Source organism: Bos javanicus, chromosome 24 (assembly GCF_032452875.1).
Source record: "Bos javanicus breed banteng chromosome 24, ARS-OSU_banteng_1.0, whole genome shotgun sequence".
Classification (NCBI taxonomy): domain Eukaryota; kingdom Metazoa; phylum Chordata; class Mammalia; order Artiodactyla; family Bovidae; genus Bos; species Bos javanicus.
This window is the reverse complement of record NC_083891.1, coordinates 52953090-52980417: the sequence shown is the minus strand read 5'-3', so window position 1 is coordinate 52980417 and position 27328 is coordinate 52953090. Positions and strand designations below refer to the sequence as shown.

The 27328-nt window shown below is 39.5% G+C and overlaps 1 protein-coding gene across 2 annotated transcripts in view; it reads right to left on the bottom strand.

The window, feature by feature from the left end:
- The window catches only part of DCC (DCC netrin 1 receptor), a 1302902-nt gene that overhangs the window by 30275 nt on the left and 1245299 nt on the right, over positions 1–27328 (bottom strand). For both annotated transcript variants that reach the window (XM_061400228.1, XM_061400229.1), the window contains exon 27: positions 23338–23550. In XM_061400228.1, the coding sequence (XP_061256212.1) occupies positions 23338–23550 (213 nt within the window). The remainder of the gene's footprint in view (positions 1–23337; positions 23551–27328) is intronic.

Here is a 27328-nt window from a genome sequence, read left to right as displayed (position 1 = left end):
GAAAGATGAATTAAATATTGTCCCAGATAGCTTAGAATCCATAAAAATCCTTTATACAAGAGAGGTGTTTATTTTGCATTTTGTAACGGATAAGGGAGAGCTTTACAGAGGATTTAAAGGAGCTGGAACTGAGAATGAGTCATTCTATAAAGTCTATGTTGGGAAGTAATGACTAAGCGTAGGATGGCCAAGAAGCCCTGAGGGACAAAACCTCCGTCTAATATGTCCTTTTGTCTTAAGAGTTAACATCAGTGCCTGATTTATGCAGAACAGAGCTGACATCATACTTTGTGGAATTCATTCCTGGAAACAAGACTGAGGCAGACCAAAGCAACAACAGGCACATGAGGAAGCAAAGATACTGAACTTACGATTCTACTTGTTCCTTGCCTCTTGGTTTAGAAACTCTATGAAATAGGTTCTAGGAAAGTCATCAATGATCATGAGAAATGAATTTACCAGAACAGTTCTACCTCTCCTCTCTTCTCCTGATCCTTCTCTGAGGTTCCTAGACCATAAATTAATAAAATAGCAAAATAAACTGAAAATGACAAACTTTAAACCTCTGTGTTACTTACTTGCAGGATCCCACAACTGAAGGTAAAAATGCTGATTCAATATTGCTTCCATTACTCACTTAAAAAGGTCTACTTTGATTTCCTGTGTCCTTTTGCAGACAATATCAAAGTCAAGAGGCTTCTCAGTTAATTTCATGGCTATTCCAGATCATTTCTAAATAGTCTGGAACTTTGTATCCTCTGTCCAAATCTGTAATTAAATTTTCTAAATTTTCTTACCCAGATTGCCTCAAGAAGCAACAAGTTTGAGCTGTTTATTTATAGTTACTGCAATTCAGCTGTTTTGTACTCCAAGGAAGAAAACTGTCAATTCTGTTTTTCATGAAAAATAGATTTAAAAATCCCTCCTTTATTATCTCTTTTTTGATGATATCCTAGTGATCAAACTTCAGAGAAACAACTCTCAATTCATAAGGAAACAAACGACACCACATACTGTTTTCATCTTTCATGAAAACATCAGAAAAAAGGAGAAATGCTACAGAAATCCAGCATCAGTCTTGTAAAACATTTGTAATTATGTACTTTGTGTAGAATGTCATCACAGTCCAAATTCATCCACATTACTATGCAGCAATTACAATCCTGGTAAATATTTCATATGATGTGTAAGTGTAATAATTTTCACTTTTCAAAAATCAGTTTACTTTGTAAATATTGAAAATATTTCTCTTTGTGAAAACGATTTGATTGCCACAGAGGATTCTGTTTTTATAGTAAAATCTTATTACTCTAAAACAGATATAGTAATATCCTGAAATAATTGATTTTTTAGTCTGACTTCATCTTTAATAGAAGTCATCAAATTATATGCATGCACACACATACTGAAATATACACACATCCATATGGATATCATCATTATGGCCATAAATATAACTTTCAGATTATATTCGAGACTTAGTACATAACGATCGTAACCCAATATTTTCCAACTATTACATGTATGTCTCTCAGACTGACCAGAACACAACATGATTAGTATTTTCAAGGCACAAGAATATTATAAAAGCTTCAAGAACTCAATATAAAAAAAGCCCAATTAAAAATGAGTGGAAGACCTAAACAGACATTTCTCCAAAGAAGACATATAGATGGCCAACAAACATATATGAAAAGATGCTCAACATCACTGATTAGTAGAGAAACGCAAATCAAAACAATTAGATACCACCTCACACTGGTCAGAATGACCATCAAAAAGTTTACAAGCAATACATTCTGGAGAGGGTGTGGAGAAAAGGGGACCCGCTTGCACTACTGGTGGGAATGTAAATTGACACAGCCGCTATGGAGGACAGTATGGAGGCGCCTTAAAAATCTAAAAATAAAACTGTCACATGACCCAGCAATCCCATCTCTGGGCATATACCAGAGAAAACTATAATTGAAAAAGACACATGCACCCCAATATTCAGTGCAACACTATTTACAATAGCTAAGACATGGAAGCAACCTAAACGTCCATCAACAGGGGAATGGATAAAGAGGATGTGGCACACATACACAATGGAATATTACTCAGTCATAAAAAGGAATCAAATTGAGTCAATAAAACTGGGTAGAGACATGGATGGACCTAGAGACTGTCATACAGAGTAAATTAAGTCAGAAAGGGAAACACAAATATCATATATTAATGCATATATTTGGAATCTGAAAAAATTACCATAGACAATCTTATTAACAAAGCAGAAATAGAGGCACAGACATAGAGAATGAACATATGGATACCAAGGGGGAGGGGAGTGGGTGGAAGTGGGAGATTGAGATGGACATACAGACATTATTGATTCTATGTATAAAATAGATAACTAATGAGTAAACTAACGTGTAAAATATAGAAGATTCTCACTAGGTCTATTTTATACATAGAATCAATAATGTCTATATGTCCATCTCAGTCTCCCACTTCTGCCCACTCCCCTTCCCCTTGGTACTGATATATTTGTTTTGTACTTCTTGTATAAAATAGCTAATTAATGAGAATCTGGGCTTCCTTGGTGGTTCAGAGGGTAAAGAATCCCTGCAATGCAGGAGACTTGGGTTCAATCGCTGGGTTGGGAAAATCCCTTTGGAGAAGGAAATGGCAACCCACTCCAGTATTCTTGCCTGGAGAATTCCATGGATGTGGGAACCTGGCGGGCTACAGTCCATGGGGTCACACAGAGTTGGTCATGACTGAGCACACACATATATGTACGTGTATAGCTGATTCACTTTCTGTACAGCAGAAACTAACATATTGTAAAGCAACTATACTCAAATAGAATATTTAAAAAAAAAACAAAAACAAAAAGAAGGCTTAAAGAAAATTAGTCAATGGAGCATGGCCACACATTTTAAAAACCTTTTCAAGTGTCTTAAGAGTTAGCTCACATCACCGCGTCCGCCCCAGAGACCACGTCTGCTCTGAGGACAGCACCTTACGTGAACACTGCCATTTTCCCCGCTGACTGACTGCTTTCCCGCGCTTGCGATCATACTTCCAGGGCCTCTCTACCCTTGCACATCATCTATTTACCTATTCCCCATGGCTCTCTGGTCACCTGGCTTTTGCCCTCACTAATTTATAGAAATGTCAGCTATCAAGGTCATAAACACCCTCATAATGTTTCAGTCTAATGAGTATGTGCCCTCTAAACGTTTCCATGGGATTTGTTAGTATTACATTTCCTCAGTTCTAAGGCTCACAGCAATTTCCCTGAAATCAGAATGTTTCTTCCAAGTGATTTTGTACAATTATTATAGTTTTTATTTTCCCCTCTAAAAGTATACAACTAAATCAGTGGCGCACTCCCTAGGCAACGCTATCTTAAATATGTGCTGAAGTGTTGTGGGTTATAGTGAACTAATGTCTACGATTTCTTTTGAAATGCAAAAAAAAAAAAAAAAAAGTAACGTGGATGGCTAGAGAAATAAATATGTGGCAAAGAAAATAAGCAAAAAGTTAACTGTAGAATCTTGGTGGTGGGTAGATGGGAGTTCATAGCTTTCCTGGGCATTTGATATTTTTATAACAAAACAAATATCATATTAACACATAACATGTGGAATCTAGGAAAATATATAGATGATCTTATGTGCAAAGCAGAAATAGAGACACAGATGGAGAGAACAGATATATGGATACCAAAGGGGAAATGGTGGGGGTAGGAAGAATTGGGAGATTGGAATTGACACATATACATTATTGATACTATGTATAAAATAGATGACTCCTGAGAACACTGGATGGCACAGGAACTCCACTTAATGCACCGCCCTGACCTGAATGGGAAGAAAGTCCAAAAGATGCACAGTGATTCATTTTGCTGTACAGTAGAAACTAACAAAACATTATCAAGCAACTATTCTTCAATAAAAATTAGCTTAAAAAAGCAAACAAAAGCATTTAGAGGAAAAATAATTCTATGGTAACTTTGAATCAAAGAACTATTGTACTTAAAACTATATTTTCCTTGAAATACACTCCCTTCCTGGCTTCTGAAAAATACTTCTGGGACCTCTTCTTTATTCCTTCATAAAATGTAGATTTACCTCATGGTACAACTTTCACAGTTTTTTTTTTTTTCCTTTCAAATTCTTTCCCAGGGAGTAGTTATCTAATTCTGTCTACTATATGCTGAAACTCTTACCTCTCAGAGAATGATTCCCCAGCCTGTTCTTCCGTATGACTTCCCTCTTGAATTGTAAGCACTCTGCCATATCCATACACTACGTATTTCCACTTGGATGTCCCACTGCCTCTTTATGCTCAACATACTTCACTTTTTTTTTCTTTTTAAATCAAGGTATAGTTGATTTACAATGCTGTGTTAGTTTCTGCTGTACAACAAAGTGATTCAGTTATACAACAATACATTTTTATATTCTTTTCCATTATGGCTTATCATGGGGTTTTGAATACAGTTCCCAGTGCTATACAGTAGGACTTGTTTATCTATCTTATATATAATAGTTTGCACCTGCTAACCCCAAACTGAACCGACTTCACTCTTTCCTACTCCCCCGCTACTACTCTCAAGGAGGAATCTCTCAGTTCACTTCCCTGTTTCTCACCATGTTCCCAAAGACAAAGGGTTACAACGAGAGTCCTTTGGACCTCACCTTCTGCCTCCTCCTCCACATCCAGTTTTTCACTCAGTCACCTGTCTCTTCTTTGGGAAGATCACTCTTGCAACTGTCTCTTCCATCCATTCTCACGGCTGTCAATCTCCATCACATGCTTTCTGTCTCCGTCTCAGTTTATTGTTTGATCCTCCTCAAAGCTCTGCTCTATTTTCAATCACAATACCCTGCCCTTTTCCAGCTTAGTATCTCATAACTGCACTACGAATCATCTTCTGCAGCAAGAATGCTTGACCTGCAGACTCTGAAAATGTCTTGTACTTTTCTATCTCTGGGCCTTTACTTACTCTTGTCTTTCTTCTGCTATACTTTTGCAATTGGTGAAAGAGAATAAGTATTACAGTCACGCAGAAACCGACTTATATCCTATCCTTGCCCTTTATTGACCTTGGAGATGTTATTCAATTATTCTGTACTCTGGGTTCATCCCATATAAATTGACATGGTCTACTTTAGAAAGATGGTATGGGATTTAAGGACAAAGCACGTGCAAAATGGCATTCTCTTCAGCCATAAGTTTAGAGCTAATATAGAAATGGCAACTGATAAACATTTATATGTTATAAAATGATTTCTATTTTACCCTGAGCTATCCAGAAATGCAATTTCCTGAGAACAGTCCATTCCCCAAAGATACTAGTTAATTGAGATTATATTCTTTATTTGCAGTGGAACTAAATGTCAATGAAAAATTTCTGACTAATCCTTGTCATGCTGGGCCAAAAATAAGTTCTGTTCAAGCCCATATGTGGGGAATTATTTATGACAAAATATGTTTCTATGCAGTGTTTCATAAATTCTTCCATATTCAGCATATTCTGCAGCATGGTTTCTGAATATTTCATGTCTATAAAATGATTAGAACCTACTTCTAAAAAATAGGTTATAGGATATCTTGTACTGGGCTTAGAAATAAGCCCATATTATCTTGGGTTTCTGACAACTATATAGGTATTTATTTTAGTCTTCCAGTGAAAAATAAAACTTTTTCCAGTTGGATGTGTTGGGATAATTCAAGTATGAAAGAAATGTAACCAATACCTCTTTGGAAAGGAAACTGAAAATGTGACAAAATAAAACTCAACAGAAATGTAAATGTTATATAGAGAACCTGGAAATGAACAAAGTCTATTTTTTCTTTTTCTCTGTGAAAGTATGCGTTATCGTATCATGGGTATAAAGATCAGAGAAAAACACTAGGAAACTTCTGGAAAAGTAACTGTACATGTATGAAGGTTGAATGTTTATTTGTGATACTCCTATTCACATAATCATTGACCCTTTATGTATATGAATCATAATACAGTTGTTCAGAAAAGTAGGCTTTGGTTTCAGAAAGTCCTAGGTTCAAATTCTTGTCCTGCCATTTAAATACAATGTGATATTGAATGAATTATTTTATCCTTTCTGAGCCCCAAATTTGTCATGAATAAATTAGGAGAAATAATACTTCACTCTCTGTGTTTTTGTCAAGATTAAATGAGGCAGTAAAGTGATAGTTAAGTGCTTATTGGTAATCATCACTAATGAACTTTGCAAACATCCTCATCATGGTTCGAGCAGTTCACTTTTTCAGGAGCATCTACTGGGACCCATTACATATTAAATTTTACTGTTTGAGGGCTTTCCTGGTGGTTCAGTGGTAAAAAATCCGCCTGCCAATGCAGGAGGCACGGGCTAGATCCCTAGTCTGGGATGATCCCACATGCTACAACGCAACTAAGCCCGCACGCCACCACTTCTGAAGCCCGCCCACCCAAGAGCCTATGATCTGCAACGAGAAGCCTGCACGTCGCAACGAAGAGTAGCCCCCACTCACCCCAAGTAGAGACAAGCCAGCAGCAACGAAGATCCAGAACAGCCAAAGTAAATAAATACATTAAAGAAGCTTTACTGTTATAGTAAAGGATATTGAAAATGAGTGCCTATCCCACTATATGTTGGTGTGTGAAGCCCAGTCACGTAAGTGTGAACTATTTAATTAGAATTGTACTATGTAAGAAATAGAGAAACTTTATGAGCTTTCTGAGATTTAACCCAGGAAAGAATTAGAGACAGTGCTGATTGTGTGGCATCTGGGAGACGATGAAGCTGGAGGAAGAGAGGGCGGTACCCGAGAGGTGGGATGGCCTCCACGTGGCAGAGGGGACCCCGAGTCAACCTTCAGGACCTGGCTCCCGCCCTGTCTGTGAAACTTGGGAACTGAAGGGGAGAGGTGAGGGCAGGCCTCTCAGCCCCAAATTTGCAAACATTCAAAACATCAAGAGACCTAGGAAAATACATTTTAATACACTTTTCTCCAAGGTATTTTCCAATGTTACCTCATAGTTTCTGTCTCTGGTATGGTATTTCTCTGATGCAAATACTCATGCCCTAGCTAAGTGCTTGGGTAGCAACTTGTTTCCAGTTAAATTCAGAAGCTCTGATCCAAAACACAAACAAACAAAAAACCAAAAAGAGAGACATAGCAGGATGCAGGGAGAGAGAGAGAGAATAAAGAGAGAGACACAGCAGGATGCAGGGAGAGAGAGAGAATGATTTTAATTGCTCCAACACTGACTGGAGAAACAGGTCATTTTTCTTTAAAAATCTTTCTCCCTCCTGCCACCCCTTTTTACCACAACCAAGCATCCTCAGGCACATATTTACTCCTTAGAATTATTTTATATCCAATAAATGATTTAGGATGAGATCTTTTAGGATATTATATGACTTCTTCACTCTTCAAATATTTTCATTTACTTCCTATTAAAAATTATCTCTGATTTACACTACTGCTGTTCATAGATTCACCTACCCTCATGACCACAAGAAGCAATTTTTAAAATATGTTTTACAGATTCTATATGCTGTTCATCCCAGTATGACACTGGCTGAATCAGAAATTTACATGGGATGGTGAGTCACTGTCTGGTGAAATGTGTGTGCCTCTTTTGGCAGTGCTTTCTACTGCACACCAGAAGGCGAGGTGCTGAAGATGGGTTATGATGACCCTCAGAACACAGGGTGTCGATGACAGCTTATGATGACCCCCAGAAGGCGAGGAGCTGATGATGGGTTATGATGATCCTCAGAACACAGGGTGTCGATGACGGGTTAGGATGACCCCCAGAAGGCGAGGTGCTGATGACGGGTTATGATGACCCCCAGAAGGTGAGGTGCCGATGATGGGTTACAATGACCCTCAGAACACGGGGTGTCGATGACGGGTTATGATGACCCTCAGAACACAGGGTGTTGATGACAGCTTATGATGACCCCCAGAAGGCGAGGTGCCGATGATGGGTTATGATGACCCTCAAAACACGAGGTACCGATTACGGGTTATGATGACCCTCAGAACACAGGGTGTTGATGACAGCTTATGATGACCCTCAGAACACAGGGTGTCGATGATGGGTTATGATGACCCTCAGAAGCTGAGGTGCCAATGATGGGTTATGATGACCCTCAGAACACGAGGTACTGATGACGGGTTATGATGACCCCAAGAACACAGGGTGTTGATGACAGCTTATGATGACCCTCAGAACATGGGGTGTCGATGATGGGTTATGATGACCCTCAGAACATGAGGTACCAATGACAGGTTATGATGACCCCCAGAAGGTGAGGTGCCAGTGATGGGTTATGATAACCCCTGTCAAATGACAACACATCTCTGTTTCCCACAGGAGCGTTTTGGAGAAAGTTTTTCCTAGAGAGTTATGGATCTCCTCTATCAGTTTTCATTTAGGCAACAAAAACAACTTTCAGAAGCAGGACCTCTTTTAAGATGTTTGTAAATACTAATCCGACTCAAGCAATGAAAAACGTACACAAAGACCTGATGTTTCTACAAGAAAATGAACAACTTAATTTTTTAGAATTTCATTGAGCAGGGCAAAAGTGTTCTGCTCTTGGCCTTAGATCATAGAAGGTTACCTCAGCAAAAGACATCCTGGAATTGGTCTTGTTTAAAAACAAACAAACAAACAAAAAACCAAGACAAAACAAAAAAGGACTTTGGAATTTATTTTCCACAGAGACTAAAAGCAAGTGAATGACAAAATGGCAGCTTCAGATCAGATCAGTCGCTCAGTCATGTCCGACTCTATGCGACCCCATGAATCGCAGCACGCCAGGCCTCCCCATCCATCACCAACTCCCGGAGTTCACTCAGACTCATGTCCATCGAGTCAGTGATGCCAACCAGCCATCTCATCCTCTGTCGTCCCCTTCTCCTCCTGCCCCCAATCCCTCCCAGCATCAGAGTCTTTTCCAATGAGTCAACTCTTTGCATGAGGTGGCCAAAGTACTGGAGTTTCAGCTTTAGCATCATTCCTTCCAAAGAACACCCAGGGCTGATCTCCTTTAGAATGGACTGATTGGATCTCCTTGCAGTCCAAGGGACTCTCAAGAGTCTTCTCCAACACCACAGTGGACATCACCAGATGGTCAACACTAAAATCATTGATTGATTATATTCTTTGCAGCCAAAGATGGAGAAGCTCTATACAGTCAGCAAAAATAAGACTGGGAGCTGACTGTGGCTCAGACCATGAACTCCTTATTGCCAAATTCAGACTGAAATTGAAGAAAGTAGGGAAAACCACTAGACCATTCAGGTATGACCTAAATCAAATCCCTTATGATTATACAGTGGAAGTGAGAAATAGATTTAAGGGCCTAGATCTGATAGATAGAGTGCCTGATGAACTATGGAATGAGGTTCATGACATTGTACAGGAGACAGGGATCAAGACCATTCCCATAGAAAAGAAATGCAAAAAAGCAAAATGGCTGTCTGGGGAGGCCTTACAAATAGCTGTGAAGAGAAGAGAAGCGAAAAGCAAGGGAGAAAAGGAAAGATATAAACATTTGAATGCAGAGTTCCAAAGAACAGCAAGAAGAGATAAGAAAGCCTTCTTCAGCGATTAATGCAAAGAAATAGAGGAAAACAACAGAATGGGAAAGACTAGAGATCTCTTCAAGAAAATCAGAGATACCAAAGGAACATTTCATGCAAAGATGGGCTCGATAAAGGACAGAAATGGTATGAACCTAACAGAAGCATAAGATATTAAGAAGAGATGGCAAGAATACACAAGAGAACTGTACAAAAAAGATCTTCACGACCCAGATAATCACGATGGTGTGATCACTGACCTAGAGTCAGACATCCTGGAATGTGAAGTCAAGTGGGCCTTAGCAAGCATCACTACGAACAAAGCTAGTGGAGGGGATGGAATTCCAGTTGAGCTATTCCAAATCCTGAAAGATGATGCTGTGAAATGGCAGCTTAAGTGGCCCTTAACTTATTTACAAATAATGAACCATTTGAAACTTTAATGAAAGCTGTGAACCTACTCAATAGAAAAATACACAGAGAGAAATGTGAATTTAATTTCAAATGAATCATTAAACCCACAATTTCTCCCCTGAGCTCCAGTTGAAGAACATGTGATCAGTTTTAGAGTTTCACTACTCGAAATGTGATCTACAGAAGGGCAAAAGCAGCATTGCCTGGATACCTTCCTGGAATCTCAGGCCCTCTTCTGGATCTACTGAATCAGAACCTGTATTTTAGGAGGCTCTGAAGGTGATTCCTGGGCACCTAAGATTTGAAAAGCTCTGCTTACATAGTCACGTTCAGGAAGAATTTAGAATTAAAAATGTCTATCTCAAATCACGTTTGAAAATGACTCAGACTATAATATTCTTAGTAGAACATATATCTTATTTGTAAATGGATAAACCACAAGGTCTTACTGTATAACACAGGGAACTATATTCAATATCCTGAGATAAAACATGATGGATCAGAATACAGTAAAGAAAAAATATATAAATATATGTATGTATATACATATATATGTCACTTTACTGAAATATTTATTAATTTACTGTACAGAAATCAACAATACTGTAAATCAAGTATTACTTCAATTGGAAAAAAAACTTTTGAAAAGAACACATATTAGATGTAAGTGAAAAAGACAAAGGTTTAATATTTTATATGTGTTGATGAAAAACGTCCTTTTCCTACTTTATGGTCCTCATTTCTTACTCTTTGCCCTACAATTGTCTTTGCAGAAGGTTAGGGCCTGGAATAGCTAAGCTGGAAGGGAGAGCTAGGACTTAGGAAGTTCTAGAGGCTTTAGTCACATTAAATTGGTTCATGATGAGAAGCAATTCAGGAGATGCAGGGTTTATAAGTGAGAGGAAGTCAGGCATGTTACCATCAAATCTGAACACCTACTGGACATAAATCCTTAGTGGGCTTGAGGAACAGACATTCATAACAATAGGCGGAGAGACAGATTAAGAAATTGCAGGGGGAATGCTGTTTAATGCGGTTTGGTCATTTACAGGGGCTGTTGGGAAACAGCTTCCTGGCTGTTGGATGGACTTATGATTTAAGAGCAAGGCCTGCTTAACTGAAAGAGGCTATGCTGCTCTCTAGACATACGAAATGATATTCAGACCGGTCTGGGCAGCTGTTGTGAAATTCTCAAGGCCATTCTGTGTTCCAAGCCAGGAAGGGCCCATTTCATTGACTGCTCCTTCTGTGGTGAAATTCAACCTGCAGAATTTGGATCTTGTGTAGCCACTGAATCAGTAAAATGTACTTGTAACCCTTCCACATGACCCTATTGCTTCTTACCATAAGGCACTGGAAAATTCACTGGGCCCAATTTATAAGGTAATGTGGTCTCCAGATTATATGGAATCAGAAGCTCCTGGATTCAGTGCTAACATTTCTAACTAGCATCGTTCATGTTTACAGGCTCTGACTCCCTTGGGAAAATGAAATTCTTTCCAGGCTAGATTTTATTCTCTGCATTTATCGTTGTGGAAAATGGAAGCACAGAGGTTAAATAACTTATATAAGGACAACCTAGCCAGTGAGCAGGGGTGCTGGGTCCTGCTGCTGCTACTGGTAAGTCACTTCAGTCGTGTCGAACTCTGTGTGACCCCATAGACAGCAGCCCACCAGGCTCCCCAGTCCCTGGGATTCTCCAGGCAAGAACACTGGAGCGGGTTGCCATTTCCTTCAATGCATGCAAGTGAAAAGTGAAAGTAAAGTCGCTCAGTCGTGTCTGACTCTTAGCGACCCCATGGACTGCAGCCTACCAGGCTCCTCCATCCATGGGATTTGCCAGGCAAGAGTACTGGAGTGGGGTGCCACTGCCTTCTCCAGCTGGGTCCTAGTGGAATTTTATCATTTTCTTCCTGAAGTTCTCTTTCAGTCATAGTCTGCTCTTGCCAAAGACTGGCTGAATTCTCATCACATGAAGCCTTTCTGCCCTTAGTCCTGCACCACGGCAGGCATCAGCTCACACTTGTGGGTCCAAAGCACTCTGTTTCTATTAACTAACTGTGGTACCATTCCAGAGAGGAGCCAAGAAGAGAACAGATAACTATAATTTAAATGCAACACCTCCTGAACCTAAAGGTTAAACCAGCAATCTCAGACTTTAAAGATATAGAAAGTGAACACATTATTGTAGCTTGAAATATGCTGTTTTCTATTAAAAAAAAACATGACTCAGATGACCACAGAAGTAGAAAGATATAAACTGGGTAAGAGGATGGGATACAAACAGCTGACTCATTGGAAAAAACCCTGATGCTGGGAAAGATTGAAGGCAGAAGGAGAAGAGGGCGACAGAGGGTGAGATGTTTGGATGGCATCACTTATTCAATGGACATGACCTTGGGCAAACTCCAGGAGACAGTAGAGGACAGGGAAGCCTGGTGTGCCGCAGTCCATGGGCTCGCAAAGAGTCGGACATGACTTAGTGATGGAGCAACAACAGCGAGAGGATAGGAAATGTAAAAGAAGAATATTTAAGGGCAATTTGGAGTAGATACAAAAAGAGCAGTTGTTTTAAGTACCATCAAGTGAATTGGGCTTACCGATCACTGTTTTGCAACAACTTAAAAAAAAAAAAAGTTTTTTGGAATCCCTTTACCACAAAAGATAAAGGCATTCTCCTCTGAGAGCTTCGATACCCCAGTAAATAAGAGATTCTGGCAATAAGAACATCAATCCTCTTGTAAACCTAAGATGAAAGTCTACGCTATGAAGCATACAAGATGCTTTAACATGGCACTTGAATTTCCCATCAAGTCCCTGCCAGTAAACATTATAAACATTCAGAAGAAGTAGGACCTTTAAATGGTTTTTACACATTCTTTCAGATATCACAGGTCATATCTTTAGAAATAGTTTGCTCATGATTAAATTTTCACTTATTCACAGAGATGTTGTTTTCGGCGTGTTTGATTTTTCACAACACACTTTTAATAATCTGTTAACAATTTTTCCCTGCTCCCACAGAAAGCAACTGGAATCTGACACAAATTGATGAACTATATGGAACTCTGTCAAATGCTTAGAAGATTTAAGATGCACGGTGTGTAGCTCAGAATCTTTATTCAAGGCAAATCTTTCTCTTACTCACGCTCTTTAACAATGCAAAGAAGAAACACAGAAAGAATGCCTACCTTTACGACTGTAGTAATTGAGATTGCTCGGTTTCATGTTTCATTTTTCTTTGAAGAGGAATGCTGATATAATTTCACAGATGATAATAAGCAGAATTCAGGAGAGCATAATTCCATAATATTACATCAAAATGGAGAGAAGACATTATTTGCACTGAGCTTCACTCCCCTTTCTGTAGTAATTTAAAGGGGACACAGTTTTTCTTCATGTACTATGTGTATTTATTTTCACAAAGTTAAGTTACTGAATAGAACTTCCAGAGGTGGTGGCTTAGTATTACTTTTTCCCACTTTATGTAATTTAATTCAACTTTACCAGAAAGTGTTATTCATAGTTCAGGCCATTTAGCATTTTATGATCAAATGGTCATGAATTTGGGAATTGTTTCATCTTATATGCATTTATCGGAGAAGGCAATGGCACCCCACTCCAGTACTCTTGCCTGGAGAATCCCATGGACGGAGGAGCCTGGTAGGCTGCAGTCCATGGGGTCGCTAAGAGTCAGACACGACTGAGTGACTTCACTTTCACTTTTCACTTTCATGCATTGGAGAAGGAAATGGCAACCCACTCCGGTGTTCTTGCCTGGAGAATCCCACGGACGGGGAAGCCTGGTGGGCTGCCGTCTATGAGGTCACACAGAGTTCGACATGACTGAAGTGACTTAGCAGCAGTAGTAGCAGCATATGCATTTATTATAAATATCTAACCCTTTTCAGTTCAGTTCAGTTGCTCAGTCGTGTCCGATTCTTTGCGACCCCATGAATTGCAGCACGCCAGGCCTCCCTGTCCATCACCAACTCCCGGAGTTCACTCAGACTCATGTCCATCGAGGCAGTGATGCCATCCAGCCATCTCATCCTCTGTCGTCCTCTTCTCCTCCTGCCCCCAATCCTTCCCAGCATCAGAGTCTTTTCCAATGAGTCAACTCTTTGCATGAGGTGGCCAAAGTACTGGAGTTGCAGCTTTAGCATCATTCCTTCCAAAGAAATCCCAGGGCTGATCTCCTTCAGAATGGACTGGTTGGATCTCCTTGCAGTCCAAGGGACTCTCAAGAGTCTTCTCCAACACCACAGTTCAAAAGCATCAATTCTTCGGCGCTCAGCCTTCTTCATAGTCCAACTCTCACATACATACATGACCACTGGAAAAACCATAGCCTTGACTAGACGAACCTTTGTTGGCAAAGTAATGTCTCTGCTTTTGAATATGCTATCTAGGTTGGTCATAACTTTCCTTCCAAGTCTTTTAATTTCATGGCTTCAGTCACCATCTGCAGTAATTTTGGAGCCCCCAAAAATAAAGTCTGACACTGTTTCCACTGTTTCCCCATCTATTGCCCATGAAGTGATGGGACCCGATGCCATGATCTTCGTTTTCTGAATGTTGAGCTTTAAGCCAACTTTTTCACTCTCCATTTTCACTTTCATCAAGAGGCTTTTTAGCTCCTCTTCACTTTCTGCCATAAGGGTGGTGTCATCTGCATATCTGAGGTGATTGTTATTTCTCCCGGCAATCTTGATTCCAGCTTGTGCTTCTCCCAGCCCAGCGTTTCTCATGATGTACTCTGCATATAAGTTAAATAAGCAGGGTGACAATATACAGCCTTGACGTACTCCTTTTCCTATTTGGAACCAGTCTGTTGTTCCATGTCCAGTTCTAACTGTTGCTTCTTGACCGGCATACAAATTTATCAGGCACTTTTGCCAACTCCCAAATTGCCTTGCTTCACCTATAATAATCACTAGAGTTGAAATTGAAGACCTGAATTTAATTTCTGGCTCTTACTTTGTTATTCTATTCTGACAAACTCTACAAATATTTAGTGAGTGTCCATTATGTGTAAGGGTTTGTATAAAGGTCAAAGAACAAACACATATGAGCCTGAAACAGGACAAATTATTCAACCTCTTTGCATCAATAATGGTGATAATAGTTACTTTGCAGGTAGGCAGGAATTCACTTGAGAATATCCTTTACAAATTGTAAATGGTGACAAAATGTAAAGTATTAACCCTACTAGTTTCTCCTAAGCTAATTTTTAAAAGGCACTTTGACCCTCAAGAATATTTTGTAAATAACAAAATCTCTATAGCAGTAGTTAATCATGTGACTGATCAGGTTCTTAGGTAACAGGAAAGGAAAAACTGCTGCCTTGAAAACAACCTATTCTTCACCCTTTCTCTCATCATTTTCTATCACTCACAAGGCCACCACTTCCCAGTATAATCAAAGGACCGTCTTCTTAGATTATATGCTTCAAACTATATTGTCTACTATGTCATAGATTTGTTTTTATTTTCTCTACAGTTTGATCCCCCAGGTTGGGAAGATCCCTTGGAGAAGAAAATGGCAATCCACTCCAATATTGTTGCCTGGAAAAGTCCCTAGACAGAGGACCTGGCAGGTCACAGTCTGTGGGGTCACAAGAAATTAGACGTGACTGAGCGCACAGACACATGACTATCTAGCTGGCAATGCAGTGATTTAACCCAGAGTCAGACTGCACGCTGTTGATAATTAGCTTCAATTTAATCGTGATCTAACAATTCTTGCCTCTAAAAAGCAGAGACATTACTTTGCCAACAAAGGTCCATCTAGTCAAGGCTATGGTTTTTCCAGTAGTCATGTATGGATGTGAGAGTTGGACTATAAAGAAAGCTGAACGCCAAAGAATTGATGCCTTTGAACTGTGGTGTTGGAGAAGACTCTTGAGAGTCCCTTGGACTACAAGGAGATCCAACCAGTCCGTTCTAAAGGAGATCAGTCCTGGGTGTTCATTGGAAGGACTGATGTTGAAGCTGAAACTCCGATACTTCGGCCACCTGATGCGAGGAGCTGACTCATTTGAAAAGACTCTGATGCTGGGAAAGATTGAGGGCAGGAGGAGAAGAGGACAACAGAGGATTAGATGGTTGGATAGCATCACTGACTCAAAGTACATGAGTTTGGGTAAACTCCGGGAGTTGGTGATGGACAGGGAGGCCTGGCATGCTGTGGTTCATGGGGTCGCAAATAGTCGGTCACGACTAAGCGACTGAACTGAACAATTCTTGGTACAATATTTTCTCTTATTTTTTTTAATTGTGCCCAAGTTTGATCAAAAGGGCTCAATTTTGACTCAATGGTGCTCATTTGCCCCCTCTTCCCAATAGCTTTTTGAAATTCTAAAAAATACCAGCCGTTTCTTTTTTCACTCTCATTGACTTTCACATGTTCTGACCCACAATCTGAGTAATAGTCTCACATGCGTTAACTTTTATCTTTGCTTTACACTCCCTTCTGTGCATCTGAATTTTATGATTGGACTCCAAAGCCATGGTTCTCCATGGTGTGTGGTGCTGAAAGCACCAGATGCCAGCTCTCTGGCCCCTTGCCCTACTGTCAAGGGATCTGGCAGGCTGGACAGTTGAGTTTAATAGGAGCTATTTCAGAGTTCCTGGCTTAGTATCTCCCTTTCTCCATCTAGTCTACATAAAAGAAGAAAACATTTACTCAGATACTAAGCTAAATAATTCAACCTGCCTTCTATCAACCAATTCTTTCTGAGGGATATTTAATAACTAGAATCATCCTAGAAACCCAACTGTACAAAAAAAAAGTCAATCTAAAATAGCTACTCGCATCACTACATGCTAGCTAAAATGCTTGCTTTTTCTTCAGTGTTCTATCTCTCTGAATTCTGTAAACTTGACCAACAGCTCAACTCTTAACCTTGGGCGAGCCACTTAACCTTTTTGGGCTTCAGTTTTGTTATTTATAAGTGAGGTACCAGTCACATGGCTTACTTATAAAGTTTCCTAAAGTTGCTTCTAGAAATTCCTCTCTTTGAGGCAGTTAGCAGAGATTTTTCCTAAATCCTGGAACACCATGCTAAAGGAAAAAGTATTTTATTAAAACATCAAGTAGGTTTCAGTGTTACAAATATTGGTGACATATAAAGCAAATTTGACTTAATTGCATTTTGTGTGCATGTTAAGTCGCATCAGTCGTGTCTGACTCTTTGCGCCCTTTGGACTGTAGCCCGCCAGGCTCCTCTGTCCATGGGATTCTCCAGGCAATAATACTGGAATGGGTTGCCATGCCCTTCTCCAGGGGATCCTCCTGACCCATGGATCAAACACACGTCACTTATGTCTCCTGCACTGGTAGGCAGGTTCTTTACTACAAGTACCATCCTGACCCAGGGATTGAACCTGGGTCTTCTGCATTGCAGTCAGATTCTTTACTGTCTTAGCCACCAGGGAAGAGCCAACTACATTTTACCAAGGAGTAATTTAGAATGACTAGACCAAATCAAATCAAATCAAATTTCACCTATTAAAAAACTAATCTGTTAGACATGAGGATAGGACAATTTAGAAGGTACCTACAAAGAAAGCAACCGCCTGCCCAAGCACAAAAAACAAAAACATACAGAGAGCTGAGCTTACACATGAGATACAGCATAGTAGGGGGCGGTGTAATTTTCTCCTCTGAAACTGATTGATGGTATCGGCTCCAATAACATCAAATCAACACATCTCTCCTACTTAACTGTGCCAATGATTTATTTGCTCTGACTGGCCTGGAAAGTGACCTTCTTGTTCTACCTGCTGAAGAATGTCTGACCCCCCAAGACCTTTGCCCATGGCTGATTTCAGCAAAATGGAACACTCAGGTGGAATCCTGATGAACACCCACAACGGTGGTGCACATGTGGCTCAGGGAAGGAACTGAACTAATGTATTACAGTAATTTATCGGCAGTTCTGTGTGACAGCATATTTACAGAAATGAGGCCTGCCAAAAAGATCAGGTTATAGCAGGAACACATGATTTCCCAGCCAGCCATAAAATACAAATCAAATGCCTTTTCTGCCCGCTGTCAGCCACCTCCACCCACTCCTTGTCCCCAACCCTCAGACAAATTGAAGCACATGCCACAATTTGCAGAGGGAAAATCAAACTCAATTTCGCAGTACAATGAAGTGAGTTTTGGTCTTGTCATGTCCACTGACATATTGATCCCTAGAAGACTGAAAAGAGGATGTCCTGGTTTTCCCTTTATAAATAAAAACATGTGGAGATGCAGTGTGTAAATGGATGACAATGAAGCATGCATACAGCTTTACAAAGATGCAAGAACTCCAGGAGACCAGTGTTGTAAAACAGCACTACAATATAAAAGTCACTATTTAAGAGGTCACATTTTCTTTCCCTTTAGAATTACAGCCTTGCAAGACAAATGGTCCCCTAATCCAGGTTCATTTAAAGTGCAGCTGATCAGTTCACAGCTAAAAGGAATTTTCACTAGTGAAGGAAAAAAAAAATAGCCTATCTTGGCCCTTTGTAGAATTTATGTCAGATCTATAAGGCCATAAGCCCAATGCTCCATCAAGCATTTTCTATTTAATCTGAAAGGAGACTAAGCCAAATCACTTATATGGCCACATCTGTGATTTGCAAAATGTAGTATTTGCAGCCTCCCTGATATGTGTAAAGACCACACAGTTATTCACATCTATAGGTGAAGCATTAAGAAATGGAACCACTTTATCATGAGGTGATGATCAAATTGTAAGAAATACCATAAAACGCCCTATGCTATGCTATGCTAAGTCACTTCAGTCGTGTCCGACTCTGTGCGACCCCATAGATGGCAGCCCACCAGGCTCCCTGAGTGTAGTAAAGCTAAATTTCTAATCGTGGAAGGAAAACATAAATGATGGAATAATCTCTGTTTTCAGGTAGGTAGAGGTAGAACGTCAGTCATTATGATAATAGGATGGCTTTCTAATTACCATTTATTATAGAAATCCTGCAAATCTCTGTGCAACTGCAGGGATACCATTGCTGCACATTATGCGGAGAAGGGGACAACAGAGGGTGAGATGGTTGGATGACATCACTGACTCAATGGGCATGAGTTTGAGGAAACTCTGGGAGTTGGTGAAGGACAGGGAAGCTTGGTGTGCTGCAGTCCGTGAGGTTGCAGAGTCAGACACGACTGAGTGACTAAATAACAAATAAATCATATAAAACTACTGCAAACATAGCTTTGCGTGCCTTTTTGGGAGGCAAGCTGAGGCACAGGTCGATAATACTGCCCAAGAAAAACCATACACAGGAACCTGAGAAGAAAAAAGAACTTCTTCCCCGATCCTAATTTAAATGATTTCAAACCAGAAGGGGCTTCTCATTGGGTATGATATTTCAAAATTACGGTGATACCTCACATTACCATATCTAAAGTAACTACTTGTAGTAAGTAAAGATAAATTCATTAGTAATTATGCGGTCTTTTATTATGAAACTCAGAGTAAAATTACTTGAGGTATTGTTTTTAACCCAAAAAGAGAAAGACTTGACATCATCCATCAGTTTGACTCAAGCAATGATTTTCTGAGAATTAAAATTTGTCGAAAGCTCTAAGTATTTCATCTTTTAGAATAAGAAGCATGTAGTTAATGTCACAGCTAATACATTTGTCAGTCTGCTAATTTTCTGTTTCTATTAGAATAAGTAAACATCAGCCCTTTCTTAACAGCATACTACTTACCATGTGTCAGGAGCAATGCAGGGAGAACTTATTTGAAAATCATGCAGTAACAGTAGTCACAGGGAGACAATGGAGAAAGACAAAAAGGGAAAGGCATTTAATAATGCCCCAGTGACAGTGGGGGTGGGCCTCAGGTGAGTGGGGGCGGATGGCATTTAAAGGGGAACTATGGTTTTATACAAAATCAATCCCCCAGCAAGTCAAAGACACTGGAAAATTTTAAAGAAAAGGTAGTTTATAAGAAATCATTCCACTAAAATAAGAACAATATTAAAATAAATGTAGACTTATAAATATGGAGGGGAAATAAAGGAAAATGAGATCTTGCCCACACGACATTAGAACAGAAAGGCTCTTCAAATACGCTCAGTATTTGAGAGAATAGGTGTAGAGACAAAAGAAAAACCTCTCTGACCCATCTTTTAAAGATATAATACACTCATTCATGCTGCATTGAGTATATTTTGTTTTAGACAGCTTTGGTTTCACGTAACTAGAATAATAATAATAAAAAAAAAACTAGTAAATGACCATGATAAGTGCTTTGTTCTGCCTCTTATTGGGTGTTCTTTCTAAAATTGGGATCACTGGGTCACTTGGGGGTCATTTTTTGTTACTATAGGTCACTTGGAACATCAGTTTATTTCCAGATTTTGTGTTCCAAACCCACTATTACTGCCACTGCAGAATTTTCATTTAAAATGGACTTTTGAATATCATTTCCATCTTTTTTTCTCTGCATAACACAGTTCCTAAAATAAAAACACTTTTACTTCAAAATAGAATATCAACAATATAAAGTACTACAGCATTTTAGTTTCTTGGTGTTATAAAATTGGTATTCTCAGGATAAAATAGTTAAATATCTCTAGAAGAAATGGATGAATTCTCAGAACGGTACAATCTCTCAAGACTGAACCAGGGAGAAACAGAAAATATGAACAGACCCATTCCAAGCACTGAAATTGAATCAGCATTTTAAAAATTCTCAACAAGTAAAAGTTCAGGACCAGATGGCTTCACAAGTGAATTCTACCAAACATTAGAGAAGAGTTAACACCTATTGTTCAGAAGCTATCCAAAAAAATTCCAGAAAAATGAATACGTCTGAACTCACTCTATGAGGCCAGCATCATTGTGAAATGAAAACCAAAGATGTCACACAAAAAAGGAAAATTATAGGCCAATATCACTGATAAAGACAGATGTGAAAATTCTCAACAAAATACTACAAAACAGAATCCAATAATACATTAAAAGGATCATATACCTTGATCAAGCGGGATTTATCCTAGGGATGCAAGGATTTTTCAATATCCACTATTTAATCAATATGATACACCAGAGTACCAAATTGAAGAATAAAAACCATGAAATCATTTAAATTGGTGTAGAAAAAGCTTCTGATAAAATTCTCATCTTCTCTCACTCATCAAAATGCGAGGGAACAAACCTTGTGAGAAAATGGTATTTCCCAACTCAGAATTATTTCAGATGTTTCCCATTTTTTTCTTTTTATCAGCTTTAGACTGATTTAATTTAATAGGCTTTAAAAATTATCTTTGCTTTTGTCATTAAATGAGTTAGACATAAACCAAGAGTTACAAATGAGTTCCTAAAAGTTCAGAACCCCTGCTTTCTACAATCAAAAAGAGTGGGAAAAGAAGCCTTGCTCCCTAGCTGTGTAGATTTAAATATACTATTTAAATGCTCTTTATTACAATTTCCTTATCCTTGAAATAGGTTTAAAAAAGGCACAACCTCACAAGGTTTTGAGGATCATATAGCACACTACAAGCCTTCAGAAGCATATAGGTCGCATAGCACGTGTTCAATAAAGGTTAGTTATTAGTAGTAGTCGCAATTAACCTGCCATCTATCCTGAATACCAGTGTCCTCCAAGATCATTTCCCTTAGTTGGCATTTCAGTGGAAAGTGCGTATAGCCAGAAATCACCAGGCAGCATGTTCTTGACACAGGAATTTCCTGAAATAAATTTTCTTGCTTCAAATTGTTCCTGTCTCAAATAGCAAAGACCTCACAGCTTTGGGGCAATATCAAGTAGCAGATTCACCAAATCATGTGTATGTGGGATATATGTGTGGCTAGCAGAAGAGATTGGACAATACTGACTTGCTTCAAATCCTAGTGTGGCCTTCTTTGGGGCTAGAAGAGCCATCTCCAGTGAAATGAAACCATGACCTACAGTGAACTTGTGTGTCAGAGAAGACCCCATTCTGCCCAGGCACAACAGGCAGCTCGCATCTCAAGGGAGGGAGGTCCCCAGCCCTCCTGGGTTCTACTCCACCTCCCAGAGTTGGGTAGCTGAGCAGCCATACTAGACTCCACACGAATGGTGAGAAACCAGATACTCACAAATCCATCGGCGTGATGCCAGGAACAAGATAGAGTCTTAATGTTAGTATAAATTTAAGATTCATAATTGCAGCCTCATTTTTCCTAGTGTCAGCAGGTTTGTGCACTAATGTAGTGGCTAAAACTGCTCTGGGTATGTAGCTGAATACAGAACTAACTCAAAGGTATCTGTACAATGGCTGATTGGTCCATGCAGCTACCTGTGTCTATTAAGGGGGCATCTCGCTTTACACGGAATTATTGAACTTAATTGTCTTGTGCCTAATATGCTGGGGTTGTCAAGAATGATGCCGATATCCCAAATAATTTTAAGCCCTATGTAGTTCTTTATGTACTTACTTATCTAGCTACTGACCTTTCTTTCATCTTATCTATTTATTCCTCCTCCCCTGCTCCCCTCCTCCTCTTTCTCATCTTTTTTCTTTTCCTTCTCCACCTTCCTTCCTCCTCCTCTTCCTCTCCCCATCTCTGCACCCCCTGATTCTCCCTAATCCATAACAGAAACTAAAAGGAGCTCTGGTTCAATGGAGCCAATGGATGCTAGCCAAGGTAACAGCATGAGCACTGCCTTGGGAATTAGGGACTCAGGTTCTTCTCTCTGCATCTGCATTTCTTAGAAAGGAAACACTGATTCCTATCTAAGTTTGGGTTTCTATTTTTTTATTGTTATTTCTTATATACTCTTATAATACTTATTTAATATTATTTCTATATTTCTTTATTTCTAAAATTAGGAGATTAGACTCTATGCTGGTTTGATGCTCCTTTCTGGCCTTGGAACTCTAAGAACCCCTGGGAGATGACAATTGAAAGGAGCAAAACAGAATTATGAGATTTACATACATTTCTCTAAAAAGTGATTTTCACAGACTTCTGTACCTTGAACTCTAATTTTGCAGTCTAGCTTTAAATCTGACAACCCATGTAGCAGAAAGTCCAGTATTCTCTATTGGGCATATCTATAGCACATATTATAAGTACTGAACTGATATTCAGCATCAATGAATCCCTTTCCAAAGGAATGAAAGGCACCAAATCAGCCAGCTGCTTATGAGGCAAATACTTAAAAGCTGCACCACAAAAATCAGCCAAAGACACGAGTGCACTGGGCACGTGATCAGCATCCGAAAGATACATCCGAGCCTTCTCAGGAAGCCTCAGCACTTACACAGAGCCACCAAGAACAAAGCTTCTAAATGCAGACAAATGGGCACTTACCTGACTGAGACAGAAGTGGTGTATAAGGGACTTTCGGTTCTATTGCACTCATTGGCGGAGGTAGCAAAGGGTTGGCGAAGCTGCGGAGGGGGTGAGTTGGACGAACACAGGCCGTGGGGATGGTTCTGCTGGGTGCCTCCTCACTGCTGGGATGCTCAGGCTGCGCTGGGGGCAACATGGGTGGCTGTTGGGTGGCTGGTCCTTCGCTCACCGCTGCAATAAACACAGTAGAAGCCATTCATTATTCCCCAACAAAGTGGGCTTTCTCTAAGTCACTGGAACAGTTCAGAGAGTTGTGCCAGGATGTGGCCAATCTATTCTTCACATTTAAGAACATCTGCATCCCACTATCCTCTTGTGTTTATGGGACGTGTTAAGCACTGCCCCTTTAAACAGAAGAAACAGACCCAGTAGGAGAGGCCTGTATCTTCCAGGATGAATAGTAAAAGATACACAGTGCTGACTGTATTGCCTGAATTGTCTGGGCCCTGCAATCATAAGTGATGGAGCGAGAAAAGAGAGTTATTTCTCCTTTCATAAGTAGCAATGTCAGTGAAATTCAATGTACCAAACCAGGCTACAGCTGCATTATTATCTACTAGCCAATATGCCAATTTTTCTGTGATTTAAACATGCCATGTCAGCTATCAAACACAGCAGAGTTACCGGGTGCTCAAGGCATTGCTAATAAAATGATGCAAATAATAACCATTGTCGTTATCTTCTGAAACAAAATAGATGCCCATCAATCTAAGAAGTTACATGCGAGATGACTTTGCTGAAACAAGTTGCCTGAATGCAGAATTGCAGTTTTTCCCCTTTGATAGCAAACCTTGTAATTTTCATTCAGATTACTATGGTTGAAGAGGCTTCACATAGTTGTTTGTGACAGCCTTTGGCTATTTGGACAATTTTGCGTGTAGAAACACACCTTTTTCTCCAAAGAACACAGTTGAGTTGTACTAAAATTTTGGCCAGGCAGTTTTTCATGCTAAGAACACTGTGATTTGACTTTGTGCATTCATCTTCAGTCAACAGATCCAAGTTAAATTGAAAATGAACAGAGCTTCATAGTAGGTATAAGTGTGGATCAAAGAAGAATATTTCTGATTATTTCTTAAGAAAGTACTATTGGGTAAAGGTGGAAAAAAATGCAGCAATAGAAGATAATCTCTTACCTTTGAAAGAGAATTTCTAAGCAGGTAATATCTCAAGATAATTAGTTTGTGAGATAATTCTGAGACACCTCTCTGGGAGGCTCAGTGAGGTCAGCAAAGGGCAGAGGAGACAGAAAATTTGATAATGCTGAAGGGGGTGGAGATTAAAGATATAAAAGATATGCAACAGTGAAATGTGCCTGTAGAGGGCATTTGATATTAAAGCTCATTTTTCTATATTCAAAAAGGATTAGAGGTCCTCTGGGTCACTGAGCAGGCTTCAGGCTTACCCCATTCAAAGATGGAGGAGGAAAGACACAGGGTTGGCCAAGGACAGATGTAGCCACGTAGCACTCGGAACCAGAAAATGGGCAAAGACTTGATAAAATATTTCTTCAAATAAGGAAAATGTAATCAAGCAAACTAGATAGAACTCTGATGGCAAGCACAGTCTGAAGAGTGGTACCTTATCTCTATGCTAGGATGTCTTATCAAATATGGACATGTATGTATGTGCATATATAATCTCAAGGTTAAAGTGTGGGGCTGTAAGGAAAACATTAAGGTGAGTCTTCGGTGATGCTGGTTCTCAAAGACAAAAGGGAAAGGGACCTTCAGGTAGATGCTAAAAGGAGCTAAACTGCTTTCAAGAATGTAAAGGGAAAGAGGAATATGCGTGTAACTTGTGTTCCATCAGGATGGTATAATTAGGTGACTGAGAATATAGTTTTAGAAACAAAGAAAATTATGCAGGTTTTACTCTGGACTCATATTTAATCTAAGGGAATAAATGGTCAATTGCCCAAATAAAAATACAGTATCTCTTAGATTTAGATTGAGAGAAGCAGCTGCAAGAACCAACGATGAGGTCTTTCTTTTATTACCAAAGGGCTAGTTTTTATTAAAGGGTCCTTGTCATCATATTAGGGGTTTCCCCAATGGCTCAGTGGGTAAATAATCCACCTGCAATGCAGAAGGCACAGGAGATGAGGGTTCAGTCTTTGGTTCAGGATGATCCCCTGGAGGAGGAATTGGCAACCCACTCCAGTATTCTGACCTGGAGAATTGCATGGACAGAGGAGCCTGGTGTGCTACAGTCCATGGGGTCACAGAGTCAGACACAACTAGCATGCATGCACATCAGATTAAAAATGCCTCTCCATGAGAAGAAATTTCATGATTTTTCTCAGAAATCTGCTGTAATTCTATTGAAGATGGATTGCAGTAAATCTATATCATATTTCTAAAAACTGCTTTAGTCTTTACAGAGATAGTAATATTTTTTGATATCTTTTTTCTTCATTCCTTCCTTCATATTTTTTCTTTTCTATTTCTTCTACATTTTTGAAATGAAAGAGAGCTATATTAAAATATTATTATGATCATAGGTTTGATAAAACTTTGCATTTTTTTAGTCTTCTAAAATTTAGTTACTTAAAAACTTCAGGCTTCTCATGAATTCTGTTGACTTCATTGAATTTTGCAGGTGGGCACTACCATTCCTCTTCTCTTTAACATATTTGAAAATAAAAATGCTGAGTTCCCAAGTTTTCAGTTGGCTACCGTGATTCCCACTGGGAACGTCACAGTCTTGTTCTTGGCACCAAGGGAAGTAATAATGGTTTGGTACCACTGGACCAGCTCTTTAGCAAAATCAATGTTTCACGCCATGGAGTGAAGAGGAGAGCGCCTAACCTCACGTGCTAGGTGGGAATGAGAGGGTCCAGCCTTAAGATTGAATGTATCAATAATGCACAAAGGATTGTTTTTTTTGTTCAAAATGTTAATTTTGCTTAATACCTAATACAATGGCAAAGTATAGGTTTTCCATAGGTGATTCATAATACTTACATTTTGCATAGAGCAAAAAAAAAAAAAAAGTGCCTTTTAGAATTGGCTGACATTTAAGGCAGTGAAGAAACTCTCCAGCAAACACAACAGCAACTGCTCCACTGGAGAAAGCTCTCATTTCATCTGAGCCTGTTTGGCCAGTTCAGGTGCCAGCTTCCGGACACCTAAGTGAAACAGACTGGCGCTCTGACATGACATTTAGCCGTGCCAAGAGCTCCAAAAGCAAAGAAAACCTCCTTTCGCTCACAAAGTGCAGCCTCCCTGAAATTCACAGACTAAAGTGAGAATCAAATAGGTCCTGGCAAGGCACTCATTTTCAAATGAGATACTAGGAATTCATTGTGCAAATAGCATAGTTATACAGCAGAGTCAAATCTCAAGGCAATTTATAATAATTAATGTCAACACATAAATAATTGCTACAAAATAACTGGCAAAAGTATTGTAAAAACGGAAATGAGGATTTTCCTTCTATCTCAGATTGCCTTGAAAGAAATATAGCAGATGAATAACTAAACAAAGATACTTCAAGACATGAACCAAATTCACTCAATCTCAGAAGAACAACATCATGCAGTAATCCTGGGTAACCCCAATTCCTTATAGCTAGTTTTGTTTTTTTTTTAAGACCCTAGAGAAAGATCCAAGAACTCCACTGTTCTGGTTTTATTGATGGCAAGTTCCATCCGTTAACTGATTTCCAATCTGGGAGAGAGGCGCGGGAGAACGACAACCTGGAGAAAGGAGACTGGTGTTTTCACTGAGACAATGCCAACACTGAAGACAGCAGTGGGCATCATTGCCTCTAGCACCTGTTCCAAACGGGAGGAAATGGAGGCCCCAATTTTATACTGACTTGTAGAAAAGAGATCTACAGATGATTGTTTGAAGTTTTCAAAATACATCTCTTTTTGTTGTTCCCCCACGGCCAGTTCCTTTGCCCACGGATGTGAAGAGCAAAACTGAAGCTATTAAAAGGAAGA